The 10,724-nt window shown below is 37.5% G+C and overlaps 5 protein-coding genes across 6 annotated transcripts; 2 read left to right on the forward strand and 3 right to left on the reverse strand.

The window, feature by feature from the left end:
* Positions 1-1,018: 1,018 nt before the first annotated feature.
* Positions 1,019-1,811, reverse strand: LOC115563803 (N-alpha-acetyltransferase 20). The gene has a single exon (XM_030387327.2). The coding sequence runs from the start codon at positions 1,809-1,811 to the stop codon at positions 1,260-1,262; it is 552 nt and encodes a 183-aa protein (XP_030243187.1). The 3' UTR covers positions 1,019-1,259.
* Positions 1,812-1,853: 42 nt separating this feature from the next.
* On the reverse strand, positions 1,854-2,651 carry Naa20B (N(alpha)-acetyltransferase 20 B). The gene is made up of 2 exons (XM_030387326.2): positions 2,621-2,651; positions 1,854-2,545 (listed from the first exon to the last, which is right to left on the reverse strand). Exon 2 carries the CDS (start codon positions 2,532-2,534, stop codon positions 1,920-1,922), a length of 615 nt encoding a protein of 204 aa, XP_030243186.1. The 5' UTR covers positions 2,535-2,545; positions 2,621-2,651; the 3' UTR covers positions 1,854-1,919.
* Positions 2,652-3,549: 898 nt separating this feature from the next.
* Positions 3,550-4,767, forward strand: LOC115563799 (uncharacterized). 2 transcript variants are annotated; one of them, XM_030387323.2, is made up of 4 exons: positions 3,550-4,049; positions 4,125-4,299; positions 4,396-4,491; positions 4,545-4,767. In XM_030387323.2, exons 1-4 carry the CDS (start codon positions 3,616-3,618, stop codon positions 4,647-4,649), a joined length of 810 nt encoding a protein of 269 aa, XP_030243183.2. In that variant the 5' UTR covers positions 3,550-3,615; the 3' UTR covers positions 4,650-4,767. The 2 variants fall into 2 exon arrangements, with proteins under 2 accessions (XP_030243183.2, XP_089113491.1); XM_089257365.1 differs by having other exon boundaries at positions 3,892-4,049; positions 4,108-4,299.
* On the reverse strand, positions 4,665-7,604 carry vtd (RAD21 cohesin complex component verthandi). The gene is made up of 2 exons (XM_030387318.2): positions 4,984-7,604; positions 4,665-4,926 (listed from the first exon to the last, which is right to left on the reverse strand). Exon 1 carries the CDS (start codon positions 7,496-7,498, stop codon positions 5,318-5,320), a length of 2,181 nt encoding a protein of 726 aa, XP_030243178.1. The 5' UTR covers positions 7,499-7,604; the 3' UTR covers positions 4,665-4,926; positions 4,984-5,317.
* A 365-nt stretch (positions 7,605-7,969) lies between these two features.
* Positions 7,970-9,574, forward strand: Mob3 (MOB kinase activator 3). The gene is made up of 6 exons (XM_018098592.3): positions 7,970-8,107; positions 8,185-8,335; positions 8,697-8,820; positions 8,882-8,985; positions 9,050-9,165; positions 9,261-9,574. Exons 1-6 carry the CDS (start codon positions 8,066-8,068, stop codon positions 9,387-9,389), a joined length of 666 nt encoding a protein of 221 aa, XP_017954081.1. The 5' UTR covers positions 7,970-8,065; the 3' UTR covers positions 9,390-9,574.
* The last annotated feature ends 1,150 nt before the right edge of the window (positions 9,575-10,724 follow it).

The raw sequence follows: 10,724 nt of genomic DNA on the forward strand, positions 1-10,724 counted from the left end.
TTTACAAATCTCAAGAAGCGTGAATCGTAATAAATGTATGTTTATTTATTTATATTTTGTATTCTAGCCAATTTGTAAGCAAGAAGTTTAAATAAACCCAATAAAAATATGAATTATTTATGTACTATTTTTCTTTTAATTGCAAATTATAGATTATTTATAAAATATTTATATTTCACACATATGTATTTATTAAATTTTATACTTACTGATCAATAATTTTATTTATTTATTAAAACTTTTTAAAGGTAAACAAAATTGGTTTGCAATTTGCTTCACATAAATGTAAGAATTAATAAAAAGTGTTCGCCCAATATTTTTTTTGTAGAACATAGCTGAATTATTTCATAATACTTCCTAGAAAGAAATAAATGCAAAATAAGCTAATATACTAGCTAATCAAAGATTAATCAGGTAATTCTATAGCTAAAATCAATCAAGAAAATAGTCAAATCTGAGATATTTCTTTATAAAATATATGACTTAATTCTTTAATTATATATTATTGTAAAAGCTTATCTATTGATAAATTGTACACAATAATGCTGTTTGCTTTTTGAGCCTAATGAAAAGCTGCACTCGAATTAGATAAAATAAACAGAAATTTTGTTTACCCAGAATTTATCAAATAAAAACACATTTAGGAAAAATCAATTAGCCCCAGGAAAAATCACATAAGTTCAATGCACTCGTCGATAACAAATTCAACAACAACAACAACAGCATCAGCGAAATGTTTAGACAAATCGCTCAAACGAGAGAAAACTAAAGTTGCGCGTGTTTTGGACATGCAAATTGTGGGCTGTGCGTCGAATATATATTTAAAAAAATAAAAATAAAATAAAATAAAATAAAAAGCACAAGTACAATAAGTTTTGCAAGCCAAAAAAAAATAAAAAAACAACAAAAGCAAAATGTGGCCAATAAAAAAAAAGCGTAACATGGGCCTTGGCCATTGAAACGGACGCGTCGCAAGTGTTCCAATGATTTCTTATTTTATTTCTGTATTTGCATTAAATTTGTTTGGCATAAAAACCGCATAAGTATATATGTTATATATGTATATATACACTTTTTTTATACATCTTAAATTTGTAGTTTAGTTCTTGTGCGTCAGCGGAAACTTAATTATAGCGCAATTGAATATTTTACTTAATTAGCTGAAACGTCGGGAGATATGAAATGAAATGCCGAAAAGAAAATATAAATACAAGAAGCAGAAAAAAATAGACAGATACAAAAAGGGGGAATAAGACGCCCTAGTTGTACTCGTCGTCGCTTTCCTCGTCGCTGGGCAGGTGCACCGACTGCTTACTGGCGACCAGCAGGGAGTGGCCGAGGACGTCTATGGCCAGCGGCTTCCGCATGTCGTAGGCATTCTCACCGGGATCGCCCGGGTAGTACTCTAGCAGGACGCGGCGAAGACAGTAGCCGAGGGCGCAGTAGAGCTGGTAGGCGGCCAGGTTGCTGCAGCGCAGATAGAGATCCACATACCAGGCATTCTTCAGGTCCAGCATGTGCGCAAAGTGGTTCATGAGCAGCGAGGCGACGCCCAGGCGGCGAGAGCGCGACTCGACGGTCAGCGCGCAAACGTGGCCATGCAGGTTAGTGGCATCCGTGGCGGGTTGGCACTTGCCAAAAATGAAGCCGGCAAGTTGGCCCTGGGGGGTGAGGGCGGCCAGCGCCAGTTCGGGCCACTGGGCTAGGTGGCGAATGAAGAAGCTGAGGCGATACACCTCGGTGAATGGATCGAAGACTAACGTGTTGAATTTAAACAGATCATCGAGGTGCATCTCCCGCAGGCAACTCATGATGATATCCGAATACGGTTAACAATATGTTTAACAAATAGATTTTGATAATGGCAAGAGCGTCTTGTTTACTGACTATTTATGATTTGACATGGTTTAACAACATTCTCAAAGCATATTCAATATGGCATCCCGAAGCCTGACGAACAGCGTTCTCAGCACCTTCACCAGTTCGCGTCCGGCACTGTGAAATCCATCTATAACTTTCTTGCGCCCTTTGAGGCAAATGCCGTCCACGTCCTGGGAGAGCGGTAGGCGCATCTCGTACCCATCGTCATCGTCGTAGTATTTGCGAAGTAAGGAGTACTTTGTATAGCCCAGCAGTTCGTAGAGCTTGATGGCCTTCTGGTTCTTGCAGCGCACAAATAGATCAATGTACCACTCCCGTTTGACCTCCAGCTTGACCCTGAAACTTTCCATCAGCAGCGTGCCCACTCCCAGACGTCGGTAGTCGTTGTCAATGGACAGGGCATTGACGTGGCCATGGCTGCCCATCTTGTCTGAGTCCTTGCCGTTTCTGCCCCATTGCTTATTACGAACGCGGCTGCCCATGATAAATCCCGTTACCTGCCCATTGGGAGCAACGGCGACTTCAGTCAGCATCGGAAACTCAAATACTCGCGAAGCATAGAACGCGATCGTATAGACTTCGGTCAGGGGATCAAACAGAATCCTGTTGAACTTGAACAGATCATCGAATGCGAATTCCCGTAATGCCGTCATATTACCAGCAGCTGATTTTCTCAAAGTTCAATTAGTAATTATTTCTGTAGTAAAAGTGTGTTGAAATATTAAGACTATTGACAGACTTTGACTTTTCACTCGTAGCCAGCCATGTCTGTAAATATCAAGATGACAAGTTAATCGTACATAAGTACACATATGAGAGTTAAGCTAAAGGACAAATATTTATAACTAATAACAGAAATATTTGATGTCTATTAACATTCTTGTCCAATAAGAATTTGCAGTACAAAAGACTCCGATATCGCGGGAGAATTTAATATAAATGGATTTGTATAAATTGCGGGTTGTAAGTTGTAGGCTCAAGGAGGTATTGTTAATTATCTTGTTTTATAAACAATAAAGTATATTGGTTTTGGTAATGTTCGTTCGTAAGAACGCATGCACTTTCGCAACTGTATATGTATATGTACATATGTACATACATATGTCAAATTGCACTTAACACACTTAAGAGATTCCTGTTTAGAATGATGAAAAAATCTATAGTCGTCAGTACAACCAACATTTCAAAAGAAATTACCCTTGAGTCTTTGTCGTCTTCAAAAAATTCATAATTTATAACAAGAAATCTGAAATACAAAATTCAGCAAACCCACTCAAAGCCATCCTGCTGAATTTCAACAGATCATTGAATCCAAGTTCAAATCTTATTGTCAAATGCATACAGACAAAAGCTTGCTGCTATTTCAGCATATTTAAATTCTCATTTCGGCACAAAAATGTGATGTCTTATACATATATATTTTCAAAAATATATGTGTATATACATAAGCGCGTACCTGATAATTAAAATCAAATCGACGTTTGAAACTAAACAGCTGGCCGAAAAAAACCAATTCCTCTACACTTTCTCTAACTACGTAAGATAATGTAAGCAATTGCCGCTTTTAGAATACTTAGTCTTTGCACAGTGGTGAACACTTGGTGTTTATTAAATCATATCGATTGTTGTCTAATAAGTTCTGTTAATATTTCTGATATCGATATATTCCGATTCGACAGCAGCGAGTCGCGTGTATTTCTGCTGCTTAACATACAATACTCCATAACAACAAAAATGTTACGAAATTTTAGCCGAATTAGATTTCAAAATATTAAATTAAGTTTCAATGAAGTACAGCCCGTACGTTGCATGGCTGGACATTCAAAATGGGCCAACATAAAACATATTAAGGCGCAGAAAGATGGATTACGAGCAGCTCTTTTTGAGAAGATTGCTAGACAGCTCCGGCTGGCCGTACAGGAAGGCAAATCGGCTGATCCGGCAGTGAATTCGCTTTTACGATCCGAAATTGACAATGCACTGAAGAGAAATATGCCCATGGGAACAATACAAAATACAATTAAGAAATGCCAGCATAACAAAGCACAACTAAAGAAACATCGCTTCGACATAAGATATAGAAGAAAAGTCTATATGATTTGCAGCATATACAGCGATAATCTGCCTGGTATCAAAATGGATGTGACGGCAATGATAAAAAAATCTGGGTAAGTTCATTAATTAAACTACAGAAAAGATTCAAGTAAATTTAAAACCACACCTAAGTTAAAAACCCATTGCAGTGCTGAATTTGTAGATGTGAGCCATATGTTCGAGGATTTTGGACTTATTGAAGCCCGTTATGCTTCACCGTTGACCAACCCTGAAACTAGCTTAGAGGAGAAGGTCACGGAAGATGCAATTCAACTAGGAGCTGAAGATGTGGAAATTGTTGATGCTACCACGGCTGCAGTGAATGTTAGTAATCAATGCAGATACAAATCCAGAATGGGATATGTAGATTCTAGTTAACTTTAGACTTGACACCATTACTAATTTATTTTATATGATTAGTTCATTTGCAGTCCGACTTATTTGACGGGCCTCAGCAAAACTTTGGAGCAAAATGGGTACTCGATCGAGAACAGCGAGCATGTATTTACTCCAAATGTAATATATAGTGTCTTCTAATTAATACCGATACTAATTCAGTGTTATTTTAGAGTCTTGTACAGCTGGACGAGGACGAAAAGAAGGCATACTACGTATTTGTAAAGAAGCTGCGAGATGTTCCTGGTATGGAAGACATATATGATAACGTCGAATAAAATCATGTCTTCAGCTATATATATATATATATTTATTGTACATAACTTGCAATAATCTATGTTCAATTGTTACATGTCTGTAGAGATGTGAATAAATATGTTATAAAATTACAAACTATTTCAAATCTGCTCGCTTGGCCTACTGGATTCAATGGAACAACATATACTATGAAATCTCTTATATCAAATGCTCTTTACAATGCGGTAATGGGAGTCTTTCCTTGCTTGTCTCTCATTAACAGTTTTTTAACTTGAAGTTCCCTGAATAAGATCCAACCTATTTAAGAAATTAAAGATTAGTTTCTGATGCGAATATATTTTTGCTAAGACTTACAGTTTTTGGAGGTTCAGCAGCTGAAAGCCTAGATTGTCTAAACGAAAATCTATATAGGCGACGGAAGTATTTAAATAGGGTTTACACAATGTTTAACACTCATTTCAAAATTCCTACAAGTTTATAATTATTTATAAATAATTTAAATGAACTGGTTGTAAATCATGTAATCAATGCAGCAATACTTTTTTAACTTTACAATTAATTGCGTTTAAAAAAATAATTACTTTTAACTTAATTTAAAATCGTTTATATAATCATAACGGGTTATCCTCACAATTCTTGGTTTGGATTCTTACTGCCCAAAGATCATGCAAACAGGCCCTTCTAATCTTTACAATTTCGGATTATCGAACAGAGGACCGCGCGTTACTGTTATGTCGGCATACGGCGCCGATTGTGTTATATGCAGGGCCTTGAACTTTTTCAATACGAGCAACGAGTAGAACTTCTGAGCCGCCTGTTTCCTTGTGTTTCGCACCGTCAGCTGCGAGAGGGTCAGGTGGTCGTGGTTGTTGAAGTGAACTCTGACATCGAGGAAGAGTTGCGCAGCTCGCTTGTTAAGCACACGCTCCTCGAACTGCTCATCCGTTTCATTCTCCATTTGCTCCTCGGCTGTGGTGTGCGGCAGACCAGCCGAAGGCGGAAAGTCGTAGTCATTCCAGTCTGTGGAAATATCGCACGACTTATTGAAGTTGTTGCCGGCGGGCATGTTCCTTCCTTCGGTCTCGTTGAATATCGAGCTGACTTGGTCTGGCGGCAGGTTTGGCATACAATCAATGTCTCCCATTCCTCCATGATGTGGCGTCATCTGTCCATGCTCCAGTCCAGCCGGTGTCAGGTCGCCGTGATGGAAATCATCGCCCATATCCTGGTGGCCATCGCGCGGCGTCAGTGGCAGCTCGTTAAGATTCGAGAAGTTCTCCATGTCGTTGAACGAGAGCAGGGCAGGACTACGCATATTCTCAAAGATAGTTGCATCATTCTGAGGTCCAAGGCTCTCCTGCTCTTTCGTGGTAATTTCAAGTGATACGGCCGACACGCCCAGCGATTTCTCCTGTTCTCGAATCATCTCGGGAGCCGCTAGACTCTGAGTGAGTGTGTTATTATCTGCACTTTGGTCAGCAGCCAAACTTGCGGACGTATCGTTCTTCCGCTTGCGTCCTTTCTTGTTTACAATTATGACAGAGCTTTCGCCTTCCTGTGCGTACATCTCCAAGCCCAAAACGTCCATGGGGGCAATCACAGAGAAGTCCTCCAGGGGCGTCGAATGTGAAACTAATTGCCGGTTATAGTTGTTAAGTAGAACTCTGGCGGGTATTGTCCGAGAAGGCAAAGCAAATAGCTTCTCCACTCCACCCGTTTCCTTCCAATACATCAATCTCTTTGTAGGCGGGGCCAGATCAAGAGTCGTCAGTATATCGGAGGTGTCCGCCAGTTGGGCCTTCATTTCCTCTCCCGATATATTCTTAATTTCGTCAATGATAAGCTTTCGCTTGCGCTTGGCTTTCGTAGCGCCTTTGTAAGTGGTTGCATCAATGGGTGCCAGAGCGAATCCCTCATCGTCGTTTTGTACCAGGGTCAGATCATTTAGAGCCGCGTCCCCGCCAGCTGCGTTGACGTCTTCATTAAAACTGTGATCCTTTGCCTGAAAATTGTCTTCCTTGTCATCGTGGACCGAATCGGCACAGGACGACGCCGGAGACGGAGGGTTGTTGAAGTTGTCGATGCCATCATCATCCGAATAATCAGGCGGATTGTTGGGCTCATTAATTTCCGTATTAATGCCAACTGTTTGCGGCGGCTCCCCAAATAGATCGTCCTCAAATAACGCTGGCTGTCCAAAGGAATCACCAAATCCATCACCGTCCAGTCGATCATTCGGCATTTCGGACTGTGTTAATGTGATGTTAGGATCATTAGGCTCAACGACATTTGTGAGCACATCATCATCAAAGAGCTGATCATTTATATTCCCTGACAAGGGTCCACGCATCATCTCGGGCGTGTCCGCCTCGAATCCAATGTCTCCAAAGCCGTCGTCCTGCAGGGAAAGCGACAAGCTACCGTAATCCTCTCGCATTGTTATCTCATCTGCTCGGGACTGGTTGACAGAAAACTGGGCCTCAATGTCAATATCATTGAGTTCGGGCAGGGCTGTGTCAAAATCGTGAAAAACTTCGGGGAGCGTAATTGCATTAACATTAGCTTCTCTATGGCCCTCAGGTAAGTCCACCATTCCTGGCCTGAATGCCATTTTGATTTTAACAAACGCCTCATTGCAATCCGCCAATAGATACTTTGCCTTCCTTGAGTAGATTCGCACAACGCCAAGCAGTAAGTGGCCTGACGTACGTAGCGCCAATTTTACTTTTGGCTGCAAAATACCCTCCACTGATTTCTCTATGTTTGTTTCGAAGACGTGCGCTTTTGTTATTTTCTTATCCCAATGGGCTGCTAGCCATATTCTGGCTAGCGGCCCTTTTTTGGCCAATATTATGTGTTCGTAGAACATTTTTTATTTTCGTTTTAATCTTTCAATCGTTTTAATACACAAACAAAACAGAGACGCACAAATTACTAAACAACATGGCGACCTTAATGCTAGTATAAATTTTCGATAGCATATATCGATAGTTGTATTTAATTAAAAATGTACATATATCAAATTGGGTGTATTTTCTGTGAATAAAATTAGTTACTTTATATTTATTAGATCAAATAATAAGTAATATTACTAAAAAGAACATGAATCATAAAATACGTAAATACCGATGAATATGCAAGCTACTGTAAACGTTAATGTTCGTTAGCTGATAATTCATTCATTTCATTTCGGCTAAAATTTATTTTTCCATAATGAGTCTTTATTTCTTATTTATTATTTGCTTCCCAAATGGCAAAATATAATTTTTTAATTGTTGATAAATAAATATTTCACTACTGTTAATTAACAGACGAGAAAGTGTCTTTTGGTATTTTTACATTATAAAGCTGGCCACATTGCTTAAACAGATGTTTTCTTGTGATAGTGTTCTTAAGGTCTATATAAATATACAAAAATAAATAAAAGACTAAAAAAATGGCCCTTAACGGGTTCTTAGACTTTTTCCAAAAGGGAAAGGTATGTTATATTCATAATCTTTACAAGAAAACTATATGCTTCTATGATTAATATGGAAATGTTTGTTCGGCTTTCAGACTTTTAGGCCAAATAAAAGATTTACGGCCGGTACCATCCGCTATTCACTTCATAAACAGGCCCAGGCTAGTTTGAACTCTGGAATCAATTTGCGTCAAGTGGTGCGATTGCCGGAAGGCGAGAATATGAATGACTGGTTAGCTGTGCACGGTGCGTAAATTCGGATATGTACAATACCGTATATTTATATGCTGATGAGAGTTCCAGAACAACACAGCGGCGCCTGCCACCCAATATAGTATAGCTCGTGTGCTTCACACCCTTGAGTTATCAATTATGGGTACCTGGCTGACATTGTGTCGACTAATAAGAGTTGCGATGTTTCCGTTTGTCACGCTCGTATTGTTTATTTATTTTATTTTTTCATTTATAAAAAACTATCGAGATACTCGAACATTTTCTCTCCCCTGTAACTGTATTGTATGGGTGTGTGCGGTTGAATTTGTTGCATTGTTCCATCTATATATGGTATAATTAGTAATATAAATGATGTACTATTCTTTTTATACAGTTGTTGACTTTTTCAATCGCATCAATCTCATTTATGGCACTGTGTCTGAATTTTGCAATGAAACCACCTGTCCAACAATGTCTGGTGGCTCGAAATATGAATACTTGTGGGTGGACGGAGATGTGTAAGTAAAAAACCAATATTCCTGTAAAGTAATTAATTCAATTTGCAATATTCAATTATAGATACAAGAAGCCCACGGCTCTGCCTGCACAAAAATATATTGAGTTGCTGATGGATTGGATAGAGACTCAAATTAACAATGAAGCAATATTTCCCGTCTCTACAGGTATGCTTAGTCATGAATATAGCTATATAATTATGTATAATTAATGTTTTTTGTTTAATTTCAGATGTTCCTTTTCCTAAATCATTTAGCTCACTAAGTCGAAAAATTTTAACGCGATTGTTCCGGGTTTTCGTACATGTTTACATCCATCATTTTGATAGAATTGTGACCATCGGTGCGGTAAGTAAGCCACTGATCAAAGCCAATAATTATAATTTAATATATATTAAAATTAATTGTTTCTTTTAATTATACTTATATATTTTCAATTGCAGGAAGCACACGTGAATGCTTGCTATAAGCATTTTTATTACTTTGTCCAAGAATTCGAACTGATATCTGCGAAGGAATTAGAGCCATTGCAGGAAATGACATCCAGAATCTGTAAAGATAAAGATCAATAGTTGCGCATGCATAAAGCTAACTATTATATATCTCTATATATAGAACCTTTAATCTCAAGTCATAATTTTATGTTGCTTTTACATTTAGTTGATATATATATGTATATGATTGTGTGCTAGCTATAAGTCTGTTATGTCAAAAAGTATACAATAAAATAGATCCAGAAAAGTGTGTTGCCAAACAACTTCATATTTGAAGTAAATTGATCTAAAAACAGAAACAAATTTTGTTTCATTTACATAATTGGAGATGTAACGCTGGATGCCTGGATTTGAAGCTGTAAAACCTATAAATGCAGAATTCAAGTGTTATATAAAAAAATTTATTCAATCTCATAATGTATTTATTAAATTTAATAAATAAATTGAAATGCATAAATGCGGGCTTTAAATGGTACAAATCTATACATTCATCGTTGTATTGAAAATACTTAGTTATTCTATTTAAATACATATTTTTAATGTTCCCGTAAGCAATTACTCATCGGCAAGTAATACATGTAAATGTTTTTCCGAGAATCTCAAAATAAATTGTTGCGAAGTTTAATGGATTCTGTTATAAGATTTCTAAGTGTCTTCAATTTTTGAACGTAATCTAACACTATTAACTCTTTGAGCAGCAGCATCGAGACGGCATTGTCGTCTAAAAGCTTTCATAGCCAATAAGTAAATTTTTCAAGGAACTCTTTGCATTGTATTAACTTCTTCGACACAAATAAAGATTTATTATCCATATTATAGCGTATGTCAAGACTTAAAAGACTAATAACTTTATGACAAACACGAAAATATTAATTTTTCTCTTAAGACGAATATAAAATAGATTCCACTGACTAGAATATGATAAATCATAATAAATCAAAACTATTTCTTAAACAATCAATTACTTTAATAAGTCTTTAAACCACTTTGAACCAGTAAAGTCGGCGGTGGTCTGGACGTTAGGTTTCCACATGCCAAAGGTAAAATACAAATCTTTAAGCACTTGTAATCCGCACATTATATATGAAAGTCAAGCAATTATATACTTTTAGTTAAAATTCAATTACCAACCTAAGTGCTACATAGTTTGGCGAATGCTTGCGAGATATTTTCATCAATTTAATCCAGGGATAAAGTGAGAACAACGTGAAACTCCACCCACATAGGCGATTGCAAAGAAAATTATTAGGTGTTTTATACACAGTTAATGTGTATACAGGATAAAGCGGCTATAACCAATAACAGTAAAGTTGGGTTGAGCCAAGCAGCCTACAACCACTTTGCAACAACAACAACAGCCAACACGTAAAGACCAATGAGAATAAATTGAATATACATATACGTGTCGGACAG

The sequence above is a fragment of the Drosophila navojoa genome, chromosome 3, assembly GCF_054131105.1.
Source record: "Drosophila navojoa isolate 15081-1374.11 chromosome 3, UAZ_NAV_1.0, whole genome shotgun sequence".
NCBI classification, from domain to species: Eukaryota; Metazoa; Arthropoda; class Insecta; order Diptera; family Drosophilidae; genus Drosophila; species Drosophila navojoa.

Bases quoted from the DNA above. Each gene is read 5' to 3' on its own strand.
- LOC115563803 (XM_030387327.2), bottom strand. From the start codon at position 1,811: ATGAGTTGCCTGCGGGAGATGCACCTCGATGATCTGTTTAAATTCAAC.
- Naa20B (XM_030387326.2), bottom strand. From the start codon at position 2,534: ATGACGGCATTACGGGAATTCGCATTCGATGATCTGTTCAAGTTCAAC.
- LOC115563799 (XM_030387323.2), top strand. From the start codon at position 3,616: ATGTTACGAAATTTTAGCCGAATTAGATTTCAAAATATTAAATTAAGT. The intron at 4,300-4,395 runs GTTAGTAATCAA...TTATATGATTAG, and splicing joins CTACCACGGCTGCAGTGAAT to TTCATTTGCAGTCCGACTTA. The intron at 4,492-4,544 runs GTAATATATAGT...GTGTTATTTTAG, and splicing joins AGCATGTATTTACTCCAAAT to AGTCTTGTACAGCTGGACGA.
- vtd (XM_030387318.2), bottom strand. From the start codon at position 7,498: ATGTTCTACGAACACATAATATTGGCCAAAAAAGGGCCGCTAGCCAGA.
- Mob3 (XM_018098592.3), top strand. From the start codon at position 8,066: ATGGCCCTTAACGGGTTCTTAGACTTTTTCCAAAAGGGAAAG. The intron at 8,821-8,881 runs GTAAGTAAAAAA...ATTCAATTATAG, and splicing joins TTGTGGGTGGACGGAGATGT to ATACAAGAAGCCCACGGCTC. The intron at 9,166-9,260 runs GTAAGTAAGCCA...TTTCAATTGCAG, and splicing joins GAATTGTGACCATCGGTGCG to GAAGCACACGTGAATGCTTG.